Source organism: Chelmon rostratus, chromosome 2, assembly GCF_017976325.1.
Source record: "Chelmon rostratus isolate fCheRos1 chromosome 2, fCheRos1.pri, whole genome shotgun sequence".
In the NCBI taxonomy this organism is placed as follows: Eukaryota; Metazoa; Chordata; class Actinopteri; order Chaetodontiformes; family Chaetodontidae; genus Chelmon; species Chelmon rostratus.
In genome coordinates, this window is record NC_055659.1 from 25,987,297 (window position 1) to 26,014,461 (window position 27,165).

Sequence of the window (27,165 nt, forward strand, 5' to 3'; positions counted from 1 at the left end):
CCAAGCTGTACATTTCCAAGGATTAGGCTGTTGGCACTAGACTGTCCGCTGGGTTATATGTCGTTCTCCATGTCTCCATGTCATGACTCATCAACTTTTCTCATGTATTGACTGCAGCTATTCTGACCCACTGAGAGAGGTCGAGTGTTTGTGTCAGTGTGAATACCGATTGCTTGTCCAGCTCAAACTGTCTAGCCTGCTGTTGCAGCTACACCTATTACACAAGGCATTTTTTTTTTTACAAAAAGATAGCTGTAAATTCAGCGAACAGACAGAGAGCGGTGTTGGCATAAGTGGTTATTTTGTGGTGTGTTGTAGAGTATGGTTGGACAGTTTCAGCTCAGTGTGTTTTACTTCTTGTCAGCAACATAAAAGATTATCCCACTTCACTACTTATTCTAATGTATGAGGAGTAGTTTGTTCTGAATGGGAAGCATTTATAGTGAGCTCCACTTGATCCCTTGAGGCAAAGTGATATATTATCTCATATTTCCGTACACTTGAAAAAGGTCCTGTTGTCTCCTGATAAGATTCATAACAGGACATGTAGACCAGTGTGTCCTGATCTTACCCTTGGGCTGAGGGGAGGTGTGAGCAAGCACGCCTGCTTTGTCAACACACTAGTAAATCCACAAGTGATGCTAACGTCCCACAGATGTGTGAAGGCCGGAGTCTCCTGATTCAACCTCAGAGATGAATGTTGCGTGGGTGCGCGTGCGACTCATTGATTTTTGTGTTGGAGAGATTAGTGCGTGTAAAGGTTACACGCTCACGGCTGGGACATATTAGAGATGAACATTCACTTTCAGCCCCCATCACCCCGCTCTCCTGCATCTGAAGTATTTTGATAGACTATGTCTGTTAATGTTACTCCAGAGATAAAAATCTGGGATGAAATAAGGCATGTTTCTGCAGAGGTGGGAGTAAGTCACGCATGTGCAAGTCACAAGCAAGTCTCAAGTCTTAACCTTCAAATCACGGGCAAGTCTCAAGTTATTGCGGTGAAAATCGGTTTGAGTCCCTTGTCAAGCAGGACAAGTGAAGTCATTGCTGGGGTCAAGCCACAAGTCAAGTCATATGAAATTCTGATGATGGCTGTCGCCTGTGCTGTCCTCTGCTGGTCTACCGCCTCCTATTAGGTTTGCAGGTTTGTGTGCATTGCATTAGAAAACACCATCATGGTTCATCAGAATGGAAGTTCATTCTTGAGCTTTGGGATCAGCATATGTAGCAAAATATTTAAATGGCCACTCACTACCTTCTGGAGTTTTCATATTATGGTCTTCATTCAGCTAATTGAGCTGGTTTAGGTGCCATTATGTTGTATTACATAAGTCATAGTCATCGTTGAATGATCATCTGTACTCTGTTTTGTTTCAAGATATTGACGCATTAGTTGTAAGAAAATGTTTTGGAAACAGGTGGAGGTAGAGTATGACATCCCACAAGCATGAAACTCTAAGAAAATCAAGATTTTAAGGCAGAATGTGACATTACATTGGATGGTGGATGGGCAGTTTTTTGGTGGAAATGTTTGCAATACTGACCTATGAGACAGTGTGAATCTGTATATATATACTTAAGGGTTCAGTATGCTTCAAACAAAGCAGTTTGTACAAAGTGCTGTCAATGGAAAAGTGTTAATCTGTTCCAAATGTCCACAGCAAGGCGAGGTGAAAAACTGTAGGAATGGGCATAAGAGCACACACTTTCAGACAGCCTGCGGTCAAAGGCGCTCGCAGGATCGCACTTGGTCAGGAAAAGTGACAGAAGTAGTTGTGTGACGAATGAAAAAAAGCGAGCTTGTGACAGAAGTTCCCATCCTGCCGACTTCATCACCTCTGCACAGCTGGCCAATCACTGTGTGAAATGGGCATTATTGTCAGTTTCGTAAAGTTATAAATCTTGTCAGGCGCATCCCCCCCGGTTCTGATGTACGAAATGTGTGGGCACTCGGTTTGAAGCATACTGATGCCTTTACAGTGGATGACAGTGATTGTTCATATCAGCAGCTCTAGCCTTATTCACATACTGAGATAAATGCATTGAAATGTTTCTCAAGCTCTGCAAAAAAAAAAAAAAAACTATGCAAACAACCTGTTAAATAATATCAGACTGAATCTTGTAGCACAGCTTCAGAGAGATCAAAGTCCCCACTCAGCACACACAGGTATTCCATGATCATCACATGCTATTTGGACCAGCTAAAGGTCAGCTAAAGCCGCCACTCTGCCAGGGTTCAAAGGTCAACAGCCTCCTTGTGTACAACGGATCCACCGACATTATCAACAGTTATCCAAGTGCGAGCTCGTTATCTGATAGCTTCCTTTCTCTTTTAAAGCGCAGTCACTCAGCTCACAGCCAGCCTGCAGATAGTTTTATTCCACATTATCGGTGCTTATCTGGTCTGACACCGTTCCCACCGCTTGACACGGCATTAACATGCAACATGTGTGTTCCACTGCTCTGAAGTCAGCAAAACCCACTGAGCTGCCAGTCGCGTCGCAGCAGATGTCGACGGCAGAGCTGAGGCCCCACATTCACACTTAATGACACTCGTCATTTTCTGCTTTTTGCCCCTTGTTAACGTGCTTGTTGGGATGTTTCATTAGCCTCGAGTCTGGTTCTTTGATGAGAAGCAGCAGAAGTCTTTCAGCGAGACGAGACACACAGCGCGAGCAGCAAGTACAGACAGCCACCCTTTTCAAAGCGTGCTCCACTGACAGTGGTTTTCCTCTCTCCTCCCCCTCAGCCCCACCCCCCACTTTTTTTTTTACCCTCTCCGTTGATGCTGTGTGTCAGCTGGGAGGCACGGCGCTGTACCATGCAGATGTAATCTACACCTCTCCGTGCAAGAGAACAGCGATTGAATCGCGGCGGGCGGCCGATCCGTGACATGCTGACAGGATCGACATAGCGACATGTGTGGGTATCTGCTTTCACGCAACACATCCCAAGAGGGAGGAATATGGTCAGAGGCCAACCCCTGTGATGTGTGTAAGGGCGAAATCGAGACTTACTGGAAGCGTTGCACGACATCTGGGTGGGACGTACGCGGGTTAGCTTGACACAACGTTAAAAAGATCAGGGAAGAGAGTGAATTCAAGCTGGGTGGAGATAAGAAGGAAGGCCACAAGTGAGAGGGCGAGGTGGGGGGGTGTGATAGACAGAGCATGAAATAAAAAGAGTGGGTTAGAGGAAATGCGGTGGACTATCTGAGGAGAGAGCCGTGGAGGTGCCGGGGAAGAAACGTGGCAGGATGAAGTGGTGTTTTGCTCCGGCGGCTGTGATCAGGGTGGAAAGTCTGTTTGTTTGCTTAGCGCGTGTCAACGGAAGTGCCAGAACTGACACTGCCGAGCAAATTTAGAAGAGCAGAGCAGTGTGTTTCTGTGTTTATGCGCAAGCAGAAGCTTTTTATCTGTGTCAAGATCCTGCGTCGGTAATGTCAGGGGAGCTTGTCTGCAGAGCGCTCGGGGAGCGCGAGCACGGTAAACCTTTGTTCACCGTCTGGTTGCAACATACTAACATCCGTGAGGCATCATTAGTCTGAGGCTCGGCCTGCTCTGCTCCAAGCCAAGAGGGGCAGAAACGTGCACTTCACATGAAAACTGAAGGGCACCGTACCGTGGACGTAAGGCAGAGCAAACACAGGCGCTGCTACGGAGCTGGAGCTCAGAGGCCCCCTCTCGTCCTCCTGCGACGAAGCTCTGATCCGCTTGCCTCTCAAAAGGAAATATCAAAGAGCCCGCACGATGGTTGTTCAATCTACCGCGGCTTGAAATGAAGCGATACATCAACAGTTTGTTGACACCAACCAGGAGAGCTGCACCCGGTATATTTTGATTTCCACCCTGCGCCGCTTTGTTTCAGAAGTCATAAAAGAGCTGCTCAGTTCCATGAAAGCAGGGCAGGATAGCGGCGAACATATACAGCAGACACAGCCGCAGAGGGAGAACGCCAGAAAGCAACAGCGTCGGTTTGTTGTTTCCAACTCCCGTAGCACTTAGAGGTTCCCTCCAGCACAGTCTCTCACTGAAATATTAATCGTGTTTGACAGCTGTTTTAGCTATGAAAACAAACACAAGAGCGGAGCTTTTTTGGAAAGCGCAGACACATACGCTCGAGCGTGGACTGGCTCCGATAAGGAACAACTGTTGTGGACAAAAGGAGAACAGGCTAGAGACAGCACAATGCGGAAGCAGCCTCATTAGAAATGTGCCGTTGTCTGCCAGTGTGAAATTCTGACGAGCGGCGCCGCATCTCGGCTGTCACGTCCTCAGGGGCGCCGCTGTGATGCACTAAGTGGAGGAGGATAGAGTTTAAAATGTACATTCAGATATAAGCAGGTCAGAATTTGAGCAAGTCGAGCCTCGTCCGCGTCCATTCTTCTAGGTGACTCTCCTCTACCTTTCACTTCCCAGCATCCCTGCAACCTCGGCGCACTTAACAAGGTGCTATAACGATGAGAGGCTTTCTCGCACACACACACACACATACACACACGCAGCTCCAGCATGGCAGAGGCAATTTGCAGCATTAAGCTGCCTGATAGCACATGTCCACTGAGAGTTAGGGAGTGATTTAACGGACATTGCTCACACCAATTAGAGTGAATCAGCCAGGCAACGCTACAGACGACAAGTGGATGCCGGCGCTGTCAACACGCAGCCACACACATATACGCTTCCACACACTGCGGAAAGGGGGTATTTCACTGTTTCTTTTGTGATTAAGAGCATGAAAATAGCCCATTTAGATAATCCCTCCCTGTCAGCACTGTCAGCCTGAGAGACACTGACACATCCCATGCACTCATTCCTTCATTACCATATGCCAGTCATTGCAAGAGGGCCGACTACAAAGCCCGGAAGAATGAGCGGAGGGGAACGGCCACCTGCTTCTCCTTTCGCGAGCGCCAGAGCCGCTCCTCGTCTCTTCGGCGGCCAAGCCTGGAGCGACATGACACAGTACGAAGGCCACGAAAGGGAGAGCCGAGCCGCGCCGGGCGACACAGCCGCGAGGGAAAGAAGGTGCACAAAAGGATTTCTATTTGCACGCCCATTGGAGGGGTCAGGCCCTGGAGAGCACCTGATTCATTTCTTCTTGAGGGCTATTAATCTTTTCAAGCACCAGAATCACTTTGCCTCTCAGGAACAGGAGAGGAGATTGAGTTTTCTATTACAATCAACCAGAGGCAGTGTGTCTCAGGGAGAGGGGGCAGTGACAACACTGCCCTTGCTGCTGCCTTTCCCATTCAAAACAAAAACAAGGGAGGGAATGCATTATCACATCAGTGAGATAATTAAAAAAATTCTACTCAGAGTCAATGCAAGGTCACAGTAAATGCAGGGCTGTTACAGAGCTTCTTTACATGAAAGGGCCAATAGTGTCACTTAATATTTACACAGACATAAAACGTGAATATGAGCACATGAGGTAGTTCATATGGTCAAATTATTCTCTATACGTACAACACATGACACTTTAAGTCTGAAGACTCTCATATTAGCTATGCAGAACGGCCACCCACATCATTCTGTGGTTGTTGTGTGTGTCCTCAAAATCAACCTCTGCAAGATGCAATTAAGCTCATGCTTTTATGGATGTTCTGTACTTTAGAGCATTGCATATGTTGGAGATGAACTTCAGTGGAACTAGAGTTAAAAGACCGGTGTGCAGGATTCAGTGGCATCCATTGGTGAGGAAAACCCCTCCCCTCACGTCTCCCCTTCCAAGCATTTAGCCTGGACCTACGATGGCCGCGAAACTCGTGAAAGGCGCTCTCTAGAGCCGGTGTTTGGTTTGTCTGTTCTGGGCTCCTGTAGAACATGTGCAGAGCTCACTCTGAGGTAACAAAAACATGGTTTTTATTTTCAGGTGGTTACACACTAATGAAAACATACTCACAAATATCATATTCCACTTGTGCCATATTCTACCAATGGATCCCCTAAATCACACACACTAGTCCATTAAAGGCATTATTTGAAAGAAAGCTTCTTTGCTTATCTCTTGATGAGAGTTAGATGGGAACATCAATACCATTCTCATATCTGCCCATTAAATATGGATTCACACAGCCAGGACATGGTTAGCTTAGCTTAGCATAGAGACTGGAAACAGGGGAATCAGCCAGCCTGAAAAAAAAAAAAAAAATCCACCTACCAACAGAAGAAAAGCTAATAATGCTGGATCTTCTTAGATTGTGTAAAAGATGTGATCCAGTGATGTGGTTTTATGGTTTATGTGTCAGATTATTTCTTAGCCGGGTGCAGTGACTCACTCAGTGAGTGAGCTTCAGAGGTATGAGAGTGGTATTGATCCTCTCATCTAACTCTCAGCAGGAAGGCAAATAATTGTATGTTTCATATGTATGATTTTACTTTTTTATTCTCCAGGTAAATATAAAGTGTGCAGGTAGGTATGTGAACATGCTGCAGTCGTTTGTCTGCTCACATGTGCTGGTAAAAGCAAATATATCACAAGTCTTTGAAGACTTACATTATTAGACATGCTGTTGCTAATGGGCTAATTAGCACGGTGGCCCGCACGAGTCCTGAACACATTACTCCACTTTCGTAGACCCCTGACAGTCAAAGGGCACGTTCACTACACGAGTAAGGGGCTGATTTATCAAATCTAAGTCAAAACAGAGCATAGTCATCACATTAATTACTGCCTTGTATAATTCATCAGCTACCTTCATTAAACCAGTCTCCGCCGGCGAGGAGTATTAATTGCAGAAGAACCTACTGAAGTGCTGAGCTTGGCCACGGATCCCCCGGTCAGGCTCCGAGACGGCTGCACTAATGGGAGAATATGGAGGCCACTTTAAAATGAAAAACGGCAACAGAGCCCAGTGTCACTTAATCAATGTGAAACCCCTGCGGGGAGAGGGAACCACCGCCTGCGGGGGCCTCGCAGTCCCAGGACTCATGTCCCCAGAACGAAGGGGTTTTAAATGGGCCGACTTGCACGGCGTAACTCATCTCAGTCACAGCAATGATGGCGTTCGCTCCCAATGGGGGTGTTGCGAGGAGGATGTCTCTTCTTGGGAGGCGCTTAACAACACCATCCATCTTGGTAACACAATGCTACAGACACCGCCTACCTAAGGAGCTATCATCACCGGCGGCTCCTGAGCTGCCTTCATTCATAGAGAATGAAATTCACCTTGAAAAAAGCCTGAGGCAACACTGCGTATGTGCCCGATCAATCACTCCCTCAGCCAGTTATGACCCATCAGCATCACAAAACCTATATATATATATATAAAAGCTAATTTTGCTCATCTGCATCTCATCTTCCTCTCTCAGTTACAGTAATCAACACAGCTCCGCTCAGGGGACGCACATTTAAATGTATTTTCCTGCAGGGTAAGTGGACATGGCTGCTGCCATTTCACGTGGACGCTTGAGCCGTCCAGACTGTCAGTTCATCTCTGCTGGCCCTCTGATGGCCCCCTGCTCCTCTATCTCGCGGCTGCCTCGGGCCCCGGGGTGCTCTTATCTCTGGAACAAACGGCTCCCGCGCCGCGGCCCCGCTCGCAGCTCTCATCTATCTGTCTGACATGTGCTTCCTTGTTTGTTTTCTCTCGCCTGCTAGACGCTGCCGATGATATTGAGCTGTGTTGACGGCGCTCCTCCATTCATGCCAGATGAATCAATCACTCCTGCGTGCTCCGCAGCCCCGTTTAGTGCCGGCAGAGTCTTTTCCACTTCAATCAATGCTGGGGTTTTTAAGAAGGGGTTAGCGCTTTTCCTGCTATTTATCAGGAAGAGAATAGCTCCCTAAAAGTAGCTCTGCCAGGCGCATTGGCTGAGTGATTTACAACAACGAACAATGACAAATGTTTTGTCAGTTTCCTGGAATGACATTCCTATTTTGTTTATTTGAGTCCAACATAGATATACAGATTGAATTTGTTAACGTGGGTATGGAAATACAAATGCATAGTAGAGAAGGTCTACACTATTAGCAGATGTCACAAACACTGCTGAATTACTTTTAGCAATTAAAAAGGAGCAGAAATAATTATTCCAAAATCAAACACAGTATGTGCAGAGAGAAAATATAAAAATATATCTGTACAGCATATGAGGCAGCTTAGACGACAGAGCAGAAGTTGCAAGAAGTCAGATAACAAACGAGGCAAGACAAAAGAAATAGAGAGCTGAGCCGCGACTTCATCTATCCTTTGATGCAATGAGGAAAACTGAGTGCATAAACATGCTTATTAAAAAAACACAAATATAAAATAAGGATTTTAATGGCTTAGCAAGTTCATAAATTAAGAAAACATCATTCTGTGTAAAACAATGTTTACAGCAGAGTTAAAGCACTAACAATAAACAAGGTCCAAAAGGAGAAATGAAATCATCAAAAGCCAAAGAGTCAAACATACTTTCTTACATCACTTGCATGGAGTTAACAGTTCAAAAAGTGGCTTTCAGGTTCCACAATATTTTCTGTCAGCAGATAAAGTCACTCTCATCGAGATCTCCCTGCGTTTGGACGATGAGCAGAGGGTTTCTGCGAGGACTCAGCTCTAAGAGAGTCCCGCTGCTGCTTCCCCCAGATGTTGCTTCAGTGTTTGCTGCAGCGCTGTGGGGCTGTGAGCAGCTTCTCTCTGCTTTGTCGCTGGAGTCTTGGGAGATTTTCAGCTCCTGCGCCACCCGCTCCCCCAGCTCCTGGATCAGCCGCTTGGAGCCCTCCGAGGCTGAGGGGAGGGCGTCTACGTTTCTCTCCGCTGAGAAGAGTGTGCTCGCGGGTTCCTGGGGGATGGGAGAAGCAGCAGAGCTCGGTCGGGGCTGCAGAGGGTTGTCCTTAGACATCTCTCCTCCTCCTCCCTCCTCGTTGGAGTCGGTGCAGCCTTGCCCTTCAGCTTCAGATTCCTCACTCTCATCAGAGGAGTCACTGCTGCTGCTGCTGCTGCTGCTGTCACTGGAAGCTCCTTGCTCTCCTTCTTCTTCCTCCTCCTCCTCTGCCACCATTGTCGCTGCCGCCTCTAGCTCCTCAAGTTCCAGCTCCAAGTCTTTTTTCTGCAGGGAGGCTTTTTGTAATGTTGCGGCCAAGGATATCATCTTCTTGGACCTGTGAGGATGAAAGAGGGACATAAGTTAGCAAAGCAAAAAGTTGTTTGGCTCTGCAATAAACCTGCTGTATGACTATGCAAAGAGGGGAAAAAATGAGACATCCAGATACAACTTCATCAGTGGTACCCAAGAGAGAGAGCGAGGCACTGACGACTGACTGATCGACCGGCTCTGCGTACTAAAGACATAGCCACAGGATAACCATCTACAAATCTAATACCCATTAACCATATCCCATTCTCATCTGAATGCTAAATAGACCACGATTTGCTGAGGCGCGGGGGGCTCAATGAAATATGGAAATATGGATGTTTAATAATGTAGGGAGATGAGCGGCACTGATACACGGGGCTCGGGCTCTTCTCCTCCCCCACTGCTGCTCTCCCTGCGCGAGGTGATAAGAGACTGAGAAGGATTACAGGGAGAGGCGGACCCCTCCTCCTCCACCTCGGCCCGCACATGCAAACACACGCGCGCTTTCACCTCCGCCTTCCTAGAGGCTAAGCCAACAGTTAGGGGCTGCGGACGAGGCGAGAGGAGAGGTAGCTGCGATTTGTGACGATCAGACAGATGCTTGCGGAGGGTGAGAGCATGCAGAGGGACCTTTCACACCAAAAAATGTGATTTTTACATTCTAAAGGATACATTTGTGCTCTCTTTTTAAATGATTTCAAGTTGCCAACAATCCCTGAGAATCTGATTTGATGCACGCCAGAGAGAGAAAGAGCCTTACAGTCTGATTTGAATTTTTAACTGGACATTTTACCCAACAATCAGGCTGCAGAGGGAACAGAAAGAACCCAAACACACTGTGAGAATAAACCCTGCAGAACAGAAGCAGTGTAACCCTGAATGGCCCAACAGACTGCAGTTGTGCACAAAGTCTGACTGCAATACAGTCAATAAAAGTCTGGATGGAGAACGGCTCCGTGCTGCAGCCCCACAGCTGAGTGTCTCCAAAGATTAAGAGCAAGAGAATGCCCTCATAAAGGAGCACATTAAACAATGTTCCCGTGCAGTAGCTTTAGTTTTATAGTTGTGTCGCCACAGAAGACACAACAGACTCCGTGAGCAGAGAGAAGGTGTTTTATTGCTGATGAATGTCCTCCTACAAGGCCCCATTTGTGTAAAGCCATCAGATTGTTGGGAGGCCCCCGCCTGCACATTATTCACGCTGGGAATGCCTGCCATGCTGCCAAAAAACTTAAGTGGTTGCTATTCGTCCCCCGATGCGGTTAGGGCGTGTGTGCTGCCCCCATTGCCATGGTGATTACAAGGTGACCTCTGCGGGTCACTGCGATTCAGACTATGTCCATTCAGGGTGGGATAAAGTGTGTGTGTTGTGCGTGCGGAGGGGCTACTCTTCCGCTGCCATTCACATTTTCACACTCAGCTCCCGGTGCCCTCTCTGGCCCAATTAACCCACTGCTGAGCACCAGGATGGCTCCTCATTACCGCGCAGTCCTAATGAGCTCCCTGTTCTGGAGAGATGTGTGTTTATGGAAGCAGCATGTAGGGGCTATGCATCCATTTCAGACCTCAGGAGGGACTGTGTAAACAGATCTTATAGTTGCGCTGTATCATACGGACGCACATCCTGGGGATGGGGGGAAGGTGTGCAGAGACAGAATGCCCTTTCACGCGTGCACCTTAATCCAAAAAATGTTTCTGGCGGTTTCCTGTGTCACTACGTGGCAGAATTTGAAAACAGCAGTCGGTTTCCCCGCTAAGATGTTTGGGCAAGTTGCCAGCTCAGAATGCAGAAAAGGTCTTGAAAAATCTTCCCCTGTGGTTTCAGTCACGGAGCTGTGAGTGCCACCGAAAAGCACGACTTTCTACAGCTACAAAGTCTCTGAATCCAGTCAAATGTGCCAAGCTGTTGAAGGAAATTACTTTGCCTTCTTTAAACAATAAAAATGAATATTTTTGACCTGTGTTTAAGCATTTACATCTCCAGTAGGAATCAATGTGCTTGAGGCTGAAGGCCACACACAGACAGAATAATTGTCTTTGGCCTGTCACATAAATGTAATTGCCAGCCTTGTTCTGTGCACGAGCACAAACGCCACCTGTTGCTGATTGGCTGGGATAGTGCGCTGTGTCTCGGTCCGAGCCATTTACAGAGCCAGGACTGTGTACAATAACTGCATACCAAAAAAAAAAGGTAATAAGACGTCAAGCGCGCACACAGAATTGACAGCTAGCAGAGTTGATATTTGCTGAATTTGAAATTCAGCAAATATCTACAAAATGTATTACAATTTATTCTGAGGGGAGCATGAATGTCTGTGGTAATTTCCATGGCAATCCATCCCATAGCTGTCAAGACATTTCACTCAAAACCTTAACCGTCAACCTCGTGGTGGCACTAGAGTAAAGTGCCACCACACTGCCATCCAACGCTGCCATCCCCTCATCTGCTTAACGTCTGTGCAGGGGAAGCAGATTTTCCAATTTATACTGGAGCACATGAAAGCACCACGCGACGAGAGTCTCCAAATCAATCTATGCTTTGCAAACTGAAGACGAGTACTGGAGACACCTCGTCTGAGCGTGAGCACTGCTTCATCTCCACACACAAGCATGTCAACACATACGAAGTCTGAAGAGGTGACTTATGTGTGAACAACAGAAACCGCTGCATTCTTTGGATAACTGAGAGCAGCAATTTTGCGGCCTCCATGTATGGGAGTCACTAAAGACAGGCACAGCTTCAGCTCAGATCCCCAAGTCCTGCACAACTTTTTTTAACAGTGACAAATAACTTTTTTTCCCAGAATGACTGCGGGATATCAAGACATTAATGTAACCTCGACTGATGATGATGAGTGCGCGCAGGCTGCGCGGAGCCCGTTTAGGTCCCAAGCTCTATAAACCCATGTGAGCGCTTCCTGTAGCGAGGCTGGGGCAGAAGAGCCTCCTGCAGCACAGCCACTTCAAAGACTGCCCCGTATTCTCTTTCCCCCGTGGGAAGTCATTATTGAGTTAGCATTGGGGAGGCGCGCTTGTTTTCTCTCCCCTCCCTTGCTCTGTGGTGGGAGAAGCTCGGCCTGCGGTGAATACAAAGGCTCTGTCCAGGAGGGGGAGGGATAATGTTGTACACAATCCAGTCATTACTGCACCGCTGTTGTGGTTTGCCTTCATTAAACTGAGGAGGGGTGGCTTTTTCAAGGTTGGAAAACTTCTGGCGAGACAAAGACGCTTCCATCTGCCAAAGTCTTTCGACGAGAAAGGGAAGCGAGTATGTGTGTGTGTGTGTGTGTGTGTGTGTGTGTGTAGTGTCTGAGAAAGAGCCGAGCTAAATTACAATCTGACATTTCTTTCATCAGGCCCGTGTTCATTGAAAGGGCAACTCATTCAACATGTCTGTGCTCTTCAAAACATCTCAGATAAAGCTTGTCTTCAGATGCATAAATCTGTGTAATATGAGCACCAGATTTCCTCAGTGTAACTCACAAAATGCATCATTCACTAGCTGAGGGGGATAAAAGCTGACACTGGGAGATGTGATCCGTCAGTGTGACTGAATACTGGAACGGTCTGAGGCACTGGATGCCACTTCCATTCCAGAAATGAGAAACACAGATGTATTTATTCAAAGCGTCAATGTTCAGACTTGTAGCTGCCTGGGAAAGATTTATTGTTCTGTACAAACACTGATGTACTGTATCATAACTATCTGTTGACTGTCAGGAATTTTATTTTACCTTTACAGCCTGGGTTATCATTAACTCAGCAACTTCATTGCTGATATTGCCTCGACTTACAGCAGCTGTACAAGCACACAGCTTTTCAGCCAAGCTAGCGACGTGGCTCTGGGGATGGCAACCTCATGTGGTCGGCCCACCACTTTGATCCATGTAGACCATTGGATGGAGTGATATGAAATTCTGTACAGACGTTCCTGCTCCCCTAAGGATAAACTGCAAAAGCTTTGATGATCCCTTAACTCTTTCTCTGGCGCCAGCATCATTTCAAAATCTTGGTGTCCAATACTTGGTTTAAACTCAAATACCTGTAAAAGTAACGACATTTCCATCATCCGCAGCCGTGCTTAGTGTTAATTTAGCATGAAAGCACACTGAACTATGATGGTAAACATTATTTTTCTAAACAGAGTGGTAGCCCAATAGAATCACTAGCATGGCTATAGACTTTTAATCTTGTTTTAAACAATGAGGAATTTTTAATGAGGAGTTTAAATAATATGGCTAAACTGGTGGCTTATGTTCCTGACTCCGTGTTTCCGGATCCCAGCTGTTACCTTGCTGAGCGAAATATCATCGTAACCAATAGAAAGAATGAACAAAACTCCAAAAACAGGACTCGGTTTTCCTTTAAGGCTTTTGTGGGTTTGGTGGAGCATAAGAAGGAATGTGGGAAAATTCTTAAAACGCCTCGAGTGACAAGGCTTCCTTGTATTTCCCACATCATCATTTAAGTTTAAAAGTGGAGCTGAATTTTTTATCAACATGCAGCATGCAACATATATCTTCTCCACGGCAGGCTTTGGTTTGGTCTGTGCTCAAAAAGTCAAAGCCCTCAGGCTTGAAAGTGCTGAGAGTTGTTTTTTCTAACATTGCAGCTTGAAAAGCTAAAATTTTCAGGTCAGAGTTACACTCTACAGTTGGAACTGAGGGATCTTTATAACCAACGTTCAGCTCTTTACGATCTGATTTTACTGTCTCCTCTCTCACCTTCTGATTTATGTAATCCCTCAGGCATTAAAGCCCTGAAATCATATTAATAGTTATTCAGTTTGTCTGCGTCATATTCGACTGTAGTATCTCTCCTTTGTATCTATAAAAGTAACAGAAATTATGATGTTAGGAGCAGTTGTTTAATCAGCGTATGATTATATGCACAGGCCTTAGAGGCTGCAACGAAAGACAAAATCCCTCCACTACAATCGATTGTAATAACTAGAGTGGGCACTCCAAACACGCAAAGAGGAAATTATGCAAAGTCTGTGTTTAAGATGAGCCTGTGTACTCAAGAGAAAAAAGCAGAGTGGCCTCATGCTGGGAGGAAATCTGTACTACTTATCCCTGTTAGCTGGGAGACATTTGTGTCTTTGTTCTCCCCAGCAGGGCCTCTAGGATCTCCTTCAGCACTGAGGCTACCATCAGATAGAGCAGCTCCATTATCTGTTTCAAAGCCTTCTGGACAGGCGTTTGACAGTTGTCTGACGCTGCCTGGTGGGTTCCAGGGAAGTCCTCCCCAGCAAACATCTGGTTGTCACATCAGCTGTGTGGTTGAGGGGGAACACCAGGAAGCTGCCAGGCTCAGCTGCAGGACAATTCCCCATTTTCTCACACACGAGGAGCATCACACCACAGAAACCACCTAACTTCATTTCTCAGCAAAAAAGTGCAAGTGAAATGAACGCTAAACAGCTGATGGGAAAGTCTGGCCAATCAGTGCCTTGTGCTCTACAAGCAGACAGGGGTGAACTGGCCGGCTGTGCTCGACGGGGGGTGGTGGTGGTTAACACCACGCCACCACGCACAAGTGCAGTTTCAAGGCGTTTGACCACAGGTCTTGGCTGACATGCTGACCCCATGCTTGACCTCGCTGCCCTCACACTCTCCCAGTTGTTGGAGCCACAGATGCTTTTCCCTGCGGGGGAGCTGCTGTCTGAGCTGCAGACTCTCGCCAATGGCCATTATCATGGACACAATGCCGAACAAGACAAGAGAGGAAGAGTCTACAGAGAAATTCTGAGGGCTGCTTCGTCCTCCAAGAGGAAAAAGACTGTGTACAAATTCATTTTTGTAACTGTCATGTAGTTTTTTTTCTTTGTTGTACTCTCTTTCTTCAGTGAAACCAACACCCATGTTTTTTGGGACCTGCTCAATTCACACCTTCCATTCACAATGATTTGAGTCTGTCCATTCAGCTGTTATGGTGCGGGGCTCGGTTTATCCCTACACCACTTCTTGTCAATTTTCCAGTCTCTGGAGCAACGTGTGATTGTCCAATTCACACGTCTTATAGACAAGTCCCAAATTCACTAAGCAAAAGAAAAAAGCCCACATAGAACCAGTTCTTCCTTTCCACCAATGACTACATATGGAAACACGAGTCTCACCTCACTTTCCTCCTCTCAGGGGAACCCTGGAGCACATCACTTTTACAATGCTGTGTTTTTCTCTGATAGAATCTAATTGACCCAATTGTTTGAAGGTGGGTGGTTGCACGTGAACCACAGTGAAAAAGGAAGTTGGAGCACTTCTGATTTAACTGAGGTAGTGTAACACAACGCCAGGCTTATAAGCTTTGTCTGTGCTGGCTGCCGTGAATCTATGTTGGCCTCTCTCCAAGCTTTTTGATAAAGGGAAGGACGACAAAGAGAGAGACAGAGAGAGAGAGAGTGAGGCGACTCGCTTTTTCTTTGCAGTCCGGCAGCTCTGCAGGGGCTTTGGCATCTGAGGACCTTCAAAAGCATACCCTGAAACTAATGGACTGGAGAGGCCGCTGCTCCATTTGGAATAATACTCTCTGCTAACAATTCGGATATAATTGGGATTGGATGTGTGTGCGAGGGTGAAGTTTAAACAGTTTCCACAAAGGAAGCGTGTGTTAAATTCTGGAACAGTGACCACGGTGGCCAAAAAGAAGAAAGTTACACATCACTGAGACAATGTGAGGAGAAATTTGCTTTGAGGCTGTGCTCTTGATTCCAGTGCGCAGGGTTCAGCTCCGACTCTGTGTGTGAGAGTAAAGGGGGGCGCCTGCCCTGTGGCTTAAATCACAGTGAAGTCTTTACGAGGTTGTAAATTTGAGACCGATGCCTCGGCAGTCAAAGAACCTTTAGGAGTAGAAATGCATGTGGGACAGCGCGGAGATTAAATAAATCAACCCTCCGGCCAGCAAACATCCATTAATCGCTGTGTCCATCATACGCAGCTGATCGCGTATGCCTCGGCGGCTGCGAGGACTGACAAGATACAGGGACTGCACCGAGGGTATAGATTACATCTCATCTTACCGCTTGGCTCCCAGAGACGACTCACTTAGCGGAGGATGACAAATCCTACGCAGGGGAATATCTCGCACTGAAGAAAACAATGCCTACATGAGCTGTCACCAAACAGATGACACAAAAGGGCTGCCACAACAAACTGAACGTATGATAGCGGGGGCTGGTCTGTGGAAACCGCGACCTTTCCAGACCTCAGAGAACAGGACTAGACTCCCCTGTGCTGCTTTGCATCTGGACTGTGAGTTCCTTCCTGTGAGTTTCAGAAACCACAAGTGAAGACAGTACGGAATTTCTCTCGAGTGTGAGCCTAAGACCTAAACTTAAACAACAACAAGCATTATGTGACTACATGATGGCCACTCAGACCCAAACCACTGCAAGATGCCAGCCTGAGATCCCTGGTCACATCCTGCCTCGAGTTCAGAACTAAAGAAGTGATACTGGTATTGAAAAAGATCCTGCAGAAGTTTTAAAGAGGAAGGAATGTACCCCACAAAAATGCTAGAATAAAAAGGGGATTTGGTTCCAGATGCCATCCCCTGCAAAAGTCTCTTCTTTGATGACACCACTTATAACAATGCAAGAGACGCAATAGGCTATTTGAAGAAGAAATGACTAATGAAATGAAATGACCGGTCCCACACCCACTGAGAGGCGGAGGAAAACCTCCTGGGAGATAACTGGAGCTAGAGGAAGTCAGAACCAAACCACGCACCGTGAAGGAGCTCAGGAAAAACTCTGCGGAGATTCTGCTGAGCCTCAGCGGACAGCGCAGACGAAAACTGAGGTCCCAGAGAGCGCGAGGATGGCTGAGTGACGATGATAAACTCTGCTAAGCCTTTCCTGAGCAGTCTACCAGGGACGACTGGCCCACTGTCCAATTACTTCTGATGGACATAAAAACTGCACCATGTGCAAAGTGGATCACTTTCTCGTTATAGTTAATTCAGAAATTCAGTGTTTGTGTCTGTTTGTGTCTGTTGCGATTCCTAAGAATGAAACTGTACAGACCTGATGGTCAGCTGCAGTAAAGGTGTAAAAATGAGAGACCATTGCCCACATAATGTTAAATCAATCTCATGTCAGAGTCAGTTACGGTATTGAAAATGGAACAATGATGTGTATTAAAATATTTAGAAAGCAAACACATGGAACTGAGTGATTCCCACATATTAAATCAAATAAATATAATAACACAAAAGTCAGATAAAATATGTGATAGGCAAGTAGAGATGAATGCAAAATTAATTTAAGGTATTATGAGGATGGACCGAGAGCCAAAAAATTATTGGCATGGAGAAGACGCAAACAACAAGCTGAAAGGTCCATTCATAAAATGAAAGATCCCCATACAATCAAGACTTTGAAAAATACTATACAGACCTGTACACGCAGCAAAAAAAGGCAGTGAACCTTCAACCATTACAGGTTTTTAAGAATTACTAGATTTACCATTAAATAGAGTTGAAGAAAACAAAGTAATGACACAAGAGATAACAAAAGAGGAGTGTGCCATTACAAGGTTAAATGAAAAGCGCTGGGAATAGACGGCCATCCAGTAGAGTGCTTTAAGACATTTAGAGACCTACTGACACCAACTAACACTCCTGATATTCAACTCACATCAACTACACACACCTACACATGAGACTCTGGTCTCCTGGAAGTAAGCGATGGTACCTGAAATTCCAAAGAGAGGCAGAGATAAAACAGAATGCAGCTCACTTCGACCACAATCAATTCTTAATATAGATTAGGATGTGTCAAATCATATTGCTCACAATGATACCGGCATCACTATTAATATGATTTTTAAAAAATCAAATCGTGATAATGGCAATATTCCGGCTTGTTGTAAAGCACTTTGAGCTGCAATTCCTGTTGGAAAGGTGCTATACAAATCAAGTTTATTAGTGGTACGAGGTAACGCAAGAGCCACTCGCCTCTATAGCTCAAAAAACTCAAAAGAGAGCTCAAAGAGAGTTATCCCACGCCTTTTTTCTTCCCATTTTTCATCTTCCGCCAGAATTTTGGCGCGTAACTAGTCCCGCAGCTTTGAGAAAACCCTCGCAAACTATTTAACAAAACGTGCGGCTCAATCGGGAATGGTGCGATATGTCTTTTATAGCTCTTTCGTCAATAATTTGCAAAGTTATTCGCAAAAAACTGCAAAGAATTTCCCATAAGAAATGAATGAATTTCCTCAAATTTCAGCCTTTTTCAATTGTCCGCTGCTCCGCCATACTTTCTCCTAGAGACTTCATTCAAACATTAAAACATAGATAATTTTGTCGGGAACCTTGGCACATTTTTGATATCTCTTACGGTTTCCGAGCTATGACCATCTGAAGACCATAAAGTTTCTCACAAAAATGCTCAGAATTTCTCCCCCTAGAGTGGATGACCTCATCAGTTAGAGTGAAAGAGCCAGTGAGAAATCGCCTGAAATTGTTTTCTAAAATTGCCGTAAACTCCAAACGGTGAATAGGGGACACATAATTTTTGGATCTTTTTGGAGAAAAACCTTTCTTCTCTCGTCAAAGTTCAATTTTAAAGGGTTAGCCCCCACCAAATTTAAATAAAAGAGGGATTTTGCAGCAGCGGCCCTGCTCTGCTGCTCCATGTAAGCCAATATTTCCCTGCATGTTTTAGATGTTTCCATGCTCCAACACACCTGATTCAAATGCTCAGCTCGTTACTGGGCTCTGCTGAGGCCTGATAACGAGCCATTCATTTGAATCAGGTGTGCTGGAGCAGGGATACATCTAAAACATGCAGGGCAGTGGTACTCCAGGACCAGGCTTGAGAAACAGTGGTATAGATAACACCAGCAGCCCCCTTGTGCCACTGTCAAAATTTCGGCAGCGCCGGAATTGTCTAGTTATTATTATTATCATTACTTTTTCACCACCTCAAGCAGAAGCACCTGGATTATTACAAGGAGAGCTCAGCAGCTATTATGAGTTCCAAACAGGACTGGGTGATAAAACAATTTCAGTAGGGGATCACAATAAAATGTACACTGAATAAGCTTTGGACATTTTCACTCAATATGGATAGATGTAACAGGCTGCCACACAGCAGAAACAAACAGCCAGTCAGTTTGCAGTTTTTGGCTTGCAGTTAGTATATATGACCATCTCATACTGCACTGGAAACAGCATTGTTTGAGCTACCATTGAAGAAAGTGGATGTGAATGTCCTCCAGAAAAGAGGAAAAACCGAACAAAAAGAACTGACGTCACAAAAGCGACTTTGCCTCTCTGCCTCTGCTCTGTCTGTTAGCTCGGGGGCGAGGCTGAGCTCCTCACAGGCAGACAGTGGACAGCAGCGTAACCTCAGAGCATAGCCCACAGCAGAGGGAACGAAACTGACTTCAGGATATACTTTACTGGAGCCACGATGACAGTGCTCATTATCCATAAGTGAAAAAAGGGGGGGACGGTAGAAAACGTACCGAACACCTGTTGAAGAAGCAGAAATGAGACATCTGTGGCCACTCTGCCTGCAGTAGCTTACTGCCCCACAGCCGGTTTGTTTTACACAGCCATTCTTTATGTTCAAGTGCTCCAAATGAACTCACATTATTCTCCAAAGCAGCGGAAATTGTTGACAAAGAAGGTAGCATGACATCAATTATATGGAAATGGCTTGGATGTCTCAAAAGCGTCGGCGAAGCGGCGTCTACACTGAAAACTAGGCCTGCAGCGGAGTTCAAAGCTTCAAAGCTGAATTTATAACGCTGACATCGGAACTTGCATCGTGGGCATCGCAGCGCTCTGCAGAGTGTTGTGTGGGGAGGCCCGGGCGAGGTGGAGAGACAGATGCTGGCAGACAGCTGCTGAGAGCGGGGAGCTGTGGAGGAGAGAGCCAGGGGCAGACCAGAGCTTCTGCAGGAATAAACGCCTGAAGACACACCAAACTCTGCTCTGATCTGGAGCCGTTTGCCGGCGGCAGGAGAGTTTACTCTTTAAACTTCAGGGATTAAAAAGTGGATTTATCTCCTCTTCAACCTGTTTGCAGCAGTGAGCCGCGGAGGTGCTGACCTGTACTGTAATCAGCCTCTCCTCGTTGAATGTTTACTGGAGGGGAAATGTACTGCTCACGTCATGAACGCGCAGAGGGGAAAGGGGGAAAGAGAAAAGAGACTGGAAGGAAATAACTGAAAGAACTGGAGTCTGGTGAGTGCTGAACTGAAAACAAACACACGGACAGACACACACCCTCAATGCCAGCCGTTTGCTCGCTAGCTTAGGGCTAATGTACAGTATTCTGGCACTTTGGGATAAAAACACACAAAAGCTCCCACTGAAGTCAAACTTGCATGAGTAATGTGAGGTGAATTTTTTTCCCTTTGGCTGGATGACGACAGAAAAATGATGACTTTGTGATTTTCAGAAACTAGAGAGTTATGCACCACTATGCTGTCCTGTTTACATTACTCGAACTATTTCCATCCAACATGTGAAGGGCTTAAATCCAGCTGATGTGTTCTCCGACCTGCCGTGGTCAATTTTCCAACAAACCAGTTTCAGGGGCCCAATTCCAACAAGTTATTTACCTAATTTATGTGCACTCGTTTCATTTAGGCTCAGTATGAGAGTCTTTAGTACATTTGCGGTCCCATTAGTTTCTCTCATTTGTCTAAGAAGCTTTCCTACAGCTGTACCCAGCGACCACATCATTATTTTAGTAAGTGCCGAGGCCATGTTTGCACATTTAAATGTTTACATTATGTTCTATTCTTTATGTTAAACTATATTCTAAAGTTTGACTAATGAACTCTGATTTCTTCAGGCCTTAGCTATTGTCTGGATACTCTTAAAACTGGCAGCATTATCAGAATACAAATTGTGATAAATACTGATATTGATCAATGTGGAAAAAAACATTGTGATCATATTTTTTGCCATATCAACCCTAGTTCTAAACCAAAATATTTCTCAGCATCTCCCCATTTCATCATAAACATCATCATCCAGAAATACCTGAAATATGGTGATATTATTTCAGCGGCCAACCTGAATATACTGTAGATTATAGATAATATGCCTCAAAACAAAAGACTGGCGAGTATAATTTCAAATCTCACATCTAACTGATACAGACCACACAAGACTGACTAAAAACAGACAATGTGAGACATGCTTTACACCTGGCTGAGCATATGAGAAGGATAATGCAAAGCCTATTACTGTCAGCCTTGAGGCTGAAAAGAATTTGACTCAGTAAGTTGGGTACACTTATATTTGGTACTGCAACTTTTTGGCTTTAGCAGTGCAATAGTTAGATGTTTGAAATGTTTGTATCACTCTCTCAACGGCAGTATTAAAACAAATGGCAGTCTTGCCAGATCAGTCTATTGATCCAATTTACAATACGTTTGTATCTACCAGCACCTCTCAATGCTAAAGGAAAGATGGCAATTTAGCTAGTGAGGCCAATGCTAAAAAACATGTGCAAAGTGGCTGAACACACTCACAGCAGGTTCAAAACTAACACATTCTAACAAAACTTCAAACATTGAATGAACAGGAATCACTTACACAGACACACAGTTTACCTTCTTACAGTCACACAAAACATGGTGATTCATAGAATAACTTTCTATAATGGAGGGTCTTGTTGGGCACTTTGCCTAAGTTCTACCTCTATCTTTCTCACACAAGCACTCCCACTCAGAGATAAGTTCAGTGAAAAAAAAAAGTCACAAAAAAGTGGTTTTATTTCCAGTAGCCACCAACAACCATACTGTAAACTACTGCTGCTACTAGGTTATGATAGCCATGCACTGCTCTATGTCTCTCCAACACACACATCAAATTGTCTTTATTTTACTGCACTATGGGTCTGGTCAGCACACGTCTCACTTGTTTCCCCTCAGTTGTCTGCTCTTATGTTAGCAGCTCTGCTGGCTGGCTGGAGAGCAGCAGTTATGCTTTGTTAATTTACTGTTTCTTTTTGAACTTAGTTGTGCAGAACAAAACAAGCATACAGTAGAAGACAAAAAGGAGGTCCTCAGTGTTTGATGTCCATCACCCTCCTCAAAGGTGCAAACCTTGCCTTCAAACATCTGAATGAACATTTGCTCACCATGCTTGCCAACCTAGACTGCTCCTGTGGGGCAAGGCTGCCACTGCCGTATTCGTTGCATGTAAAAAACACTGATAATCAAGGCTCAAACACGTTTAAAGGCTGATGTTTTCTTCCAGAAAAGGGTCACGTGATAAGGGTGGAACAAACAGGGAGCGGACACGAGTGTCTGCATCATTGTTTTCAAAAGTCTCGGTTTCTGCCAGTCCACCTTAAAACTCAACCCCAGAGTTTTCAAATTAAAATGGTGTCAGCGTTTCCAAAGTTCTCAGTTGTAGGGGATCGATCTAAAGCACCAGAGTAGTGTGGATGCTTGGTATAAGAGGTAGCAAAAGTTATGCATTTTAAACTGAAAACTATTTGTGTGGATGTAGCCTTAAAGCCCTCTTCACACTATTTATTGAACCACTCGCACAAGCAATCAGACAAGATAGGGAAATAACAGGGATTGTTCTTTCTTTTGAATATTTTTTGGCTTTTTGCCTTCATTGAATAGTACAGCTACTGGCTGGAAAGAGGGGAGAGAGAGCGAGGTGAAGACATGCAGCACAGGGGCACCAGTTAGAATCAAAGCCAGGCCGCTGCAGTAACGACACAGCATCAGGTGAGCATCCTGAGAGGCCCCAGCAGTGGGAGTCTGGTTTGAGAAATGGAATATGAAATATGTTTGTACCTGGATAATGTCAGGTACACGGTATTACTGGATGATGATATTCTTGTGACCTCTCACCAAGCCAGGCTTAAGTCTGCCCAAGTTAATGTCTCATCTAAAACTACTTGGTTCCTACTCAGGGGATGAATTAATTACCATGAAACACAAACCATCTTTTAGAATTACTCACCACAAACATTTACACAGAAATGATGTGGCTTCAAAAAGAAAAACAACATTAAGTACTTAGAGGGCCAAATACAAAAAGACTTATCCACTATTTACACAATAAATTCTTCCCCTATCACAAAGGAAATGAAAGCTGATCTGAGAAGATGGGCTTTATTATTACTGGACATGCATAATCAAATGGATATAATAAAGATCTACATTTTACCACACTTTCTTTTTCTTTTGAAAATGCTTGTCCATAGAAATACCTCCTGATCAGTTTAATGAGTGGAAAAGAATGACTTCTGGATTTATATGGAGAGGCCAAACCTAGGGTCAAATGTAGTACTTTACAGATGCCTAAGGGGAATGTCTCTTCCACGTCTGGAGGATTATTATAAAGCAGCACAGCTGAGATATTTGGTTAACTGGTGCAACCCACATTATGTTGCAAAATGGAAAGACTGTTGAGCATTCCCTACGCTAAAATTTGAAATGCTCGAGTGGTAAGATGGATGTCACATGACAGAGATTTCAAACCTGCACAGCTGGATGGGAGGTATAAGTAGTGGCCCTTTAAATGTATTACACCTGTTTCCTGAAATGGACAGCTTCCAACAATTTACAGGCACCTACTATGTAGAAAGACATGACTTCTTCAGATATCTCCAAGTTAGACAGCATTTTAATGAATGAATGAATCTGATTTATGTACTTGATGTATGTATTGATGCATACCGGCCCAATACGCCCACAGTCTGCTAAGAGTCACTGTGCAATGCGTGGCAAATCAAAAATTGGAGAAAGAAGTCAATATAACTCTCACCGAGGAGAAATGGCTGAACATTTGTAAAACACAATTAACTACTAGAGAATCTGCATTAAAAAAAAATGAGCAGGTTTTTCATTACCCCAAAAATAAAACAGTTGCAGAGTGGCGAACCCGGATGTGGTCTCTGCTGGAGGAAGTGTGGGAACTGCTTGGCTGATCACTTTCACATCTTTTGGGACTGTGCTGTAATTCGACCCCACTGGCTGGGAGTAGTAGCAGGGATTACGTAGTTGATCTGTGATTCCCCACCCCCCACATTTGGACATTGTGGATTCTGATGTGCCTCTATTCATGCTGTTTATTGTGTGTCTATTGCTTGGAGAGGCCAAAAAGGGCAAAAGACTTGCAGTTATTTGACACAAAGTGAAGCCATGGAGGAGCTTTATTTGCCAATTAAAGCATTTGCAGTAGAATTATTTAAGTATATAAGGTATCGTTTAACAATTCATTAAAGAAAGTATGGGCGAGCAACCCTTCACACTTTGAAATCTTATGACCAGTGTGCATGTGATGCTGAGCCACCACTCTTAGACCCGTTTTGCTTCCTGTCTGTGCCGGTTCTTGTTGTTTTACTAAACCAAATGTCTTTTTCACAACATGCCAGCTTATATGAGAGGCTAAAAAACTTAAACTTCACTTCCTTTATTGACTGGAAAAAAAAACAAAACAGAAAATGGAAATGTAACAATTCAATTGCAGGTCAGTGCTACGAGAGCACGAGGTAATCCATTTAATGATCGATGCAGGGTGTAGTAGGCGTCAGCATGTTAGGTCAAGCTGACATTTAGTTCCAGCATACAGCGGAGGAGAAGGGGGGAGGAGCAGGGAGGGGAGGCAATGCTCCGGTGCCCCTCTGCTGATAAGAGACTGATTGAGTTTTCAGTGATTTGACAAAGCTTCAGAAGCTCCATGTGAGAGACTTTAAAAGTGTGTCTTCTCTCTGGTCAAAAATAGATCCCACTAACCCTAAACTAAGCTATCGATTTTTCCCACCCATTAAGACCCAAGCATCTGTAGCATTTTTAAGAGAAGAATTCAAGACTTCTGCTGAAAAAGAGCAGAAGAAAGAGAGAATTGGGGGGGCTAAATCCCTGCAGACCTTTTATCGTGTCTGCATCTGGGCGCCGAGCCTACAACATCAGGCACACATTTTTCAACTGGGCTTTTTCCAGACGAGCACACCACTTGGCTGAACCCTGGCCAAGAGTAAAACAGAGCTCATTACTGAGTAATGTGCTTGCAGGCTCACATTTGAAATGTGTAAGTAATTGTAAAAAATGTACGAGGAGGAGGAGAGAGTCATCAGACCTATATCACTCTGAGGAAAAAGTGCAGATTTTGCATGTTTGGCTTGCAGTGCCAGTGGAAGGCTACACCCACAGATGATATGAGACGGCCCAGCACACACATGTGCGCTCTTAAAAGTTTCATAGAGTGAATCCGCTGAGTGCAGCTGGTTCTTTTGAGTCTCACTGATGGTACTTCTGACACGTGAGAACCGAGACAAGGGAGACTGCATCTCTCGCTGGCTTGGTCATTCAATTGGCCCCGCTGTGACAAATGACTCCTCCAATCCTCTCGTCTAAAGCACTGATGCATCATGGGGGCTGAGTGGCACTTCCCTTGGCTCTGAAGGTAACTCTCTGAAGATGAAGGCCCCTGATGTGTGCGTGCATGGGTTTACGAGTGTGTGTTGGTGAACTTACTTGACCCTCTGGATCCAGATGCAGTAGTCTGTGATGTACAGATCGTTCAGTATGTAGGCCGGGTCGTTCTCTCTGAAGACTTTGTGAATATCCAGCAGGCATTTGAGGACACAGGCTTTCCCTGGGCACAGGAACACACCGTGGCAGGCAAATGGAAAAACAGTGTTATTCGCCCTTAGTATTAAGAATGACAATGCACTCCAGCGGCTGGCAGACACAGCATGCATCTAAAAGCTTGCAGTCATTGTTCCATACATAAAAGCCAAGGTACAGGATCAGAGGAAAATCCCAGCGAGCTGCAGAGTAATTTGATCCATACGGTTTAAGAAGAGTTCCTGGTTAAGAAGTGGTTCATCTGAGACAAAAGAGCCACAGAAGACAACTCTATTTTTGGCATTCATTCTGTCAATTTAATGGTGGCTCTGCTCAGGCTTTCTGTCAGAAACGTGTTTGCCTTGATCTGTCAAAAATAGCACTGAATGTTTTTGATGACTTTCCACTTGAAGTCTGCCCATTCAGCTATTGTACAGCATCATTACAGTACTCATCTGAATCCATGTTGCTTGTGATCTGACAAACCTGAAGGCCTGACTTAAAATTTTACAAATATCAATGATTCGACCCAGCAAGGTAATGAACTGAAGCGTTTTTCCCAACTGTGCATGGCAGCAAGTCCAATACAGGTCAGGTAGCTACACAGCTTGGTGCTTTAAAACGTCTCTTTTTTTTTGACTAGCATTGGAGGAAGTCAGTTTCTGAAAATCCTGTCTGCTTTTAGTATCAAGTTGTCAAAGCTTTCTAGCCCCGAAGTCTGTTTTTTGCACACCACACTGCTGCAATCTTATCATGAATGTATGGATTTGCCACCCAATCTGATTTACAGCTTAATCCTTTGAACTATTTGAATATATTTCATTTTTACTCTTCTCTACTGTGAGTCAAAACCTGCTTAGAATTGGTATGTGGTATGAAATATGGACACAGCTACTGCGTTGAAGCCTGCTATTTGAATCAGCCATTGGAAAACTTTGGAAATTCCCCAGCCAGAGAAATACTGATGCTACTGGGCCTATGCCTGACTTTCACTCGTGAATCTGACTCGCACTAATGACTCGAGATGCTGCAACGCCAATACTTACAGTCTGAAAAACAAAAGAATTGGAGAGATAACTTTGTTCCCCCATCCTCAGGCTGAATGCAAATGTCTCCTGCCAATGAAGAGGTTTATGTGTGTTTTATGAAACGCAAAAAAAAATAAAAATAAATAAATAGTGTTGTTGTGAGCACCGTAAACAAGCCTCTGTGGAACTGGGGTGGAGGAGGCAGAAATCAAGATGAATATTTCAAAAGCTTGGCACATAAAACCGCAATTCTCTGCAGAGCTAGATACCACATACATGTTAGTGAGGAAATATGTGTACTTAACAACTTAAATACCGTGCAGATACATCTTATAGTTTAGTTTACACCCACCACACCACACTTATCATTTTTTTATTCCATTTCAACTGCGCCTTAGGTTAATGTGGATTTTGTGTGTAGGGGATATCTTGTGATATCTTTCAGCATGTGATGCAGTATGCAATTAATTACGGAAAATTGGATCTTAATCATGATTTAAATAAATCATC

The 27,165-nt window shown here is 44.8% G+C and overlaps 1 protein-coding gene across 1 annotated transcript in view; it reads right to left on the minus strand.

Annotated features, from left to right (window-relative positions):
• Positions 1 to 7,871: 7,871 nt before the first annotated feature.
• Positions 7,872 to 27,165, minus strand: part of shq1 (SHQ1, H/ACA ribonucleoprotein assembly factor) — a 40,806-nt gene continuing 21,512 nt past the window's right edge. Inside the window, exons 11-12 of the mRNA XM_041956542.1 lie at positions 25,535 to 25,655; positions 7,872 to 9,093 (exon numbers count right to left, since the gene is read on the minus strand). Of these exons, the coding sequence (XP_041812476.1) occupies positions 8,472 to 9,093; positions 25,535 to 25,655 (743 nt within the window). The 3' untranslated portion in view covers positions 7,872 to 8,471. The remainder of the gene's footprint in view (positions 9,094 to 25,534; positions 25,656 to 27,165) is intronic.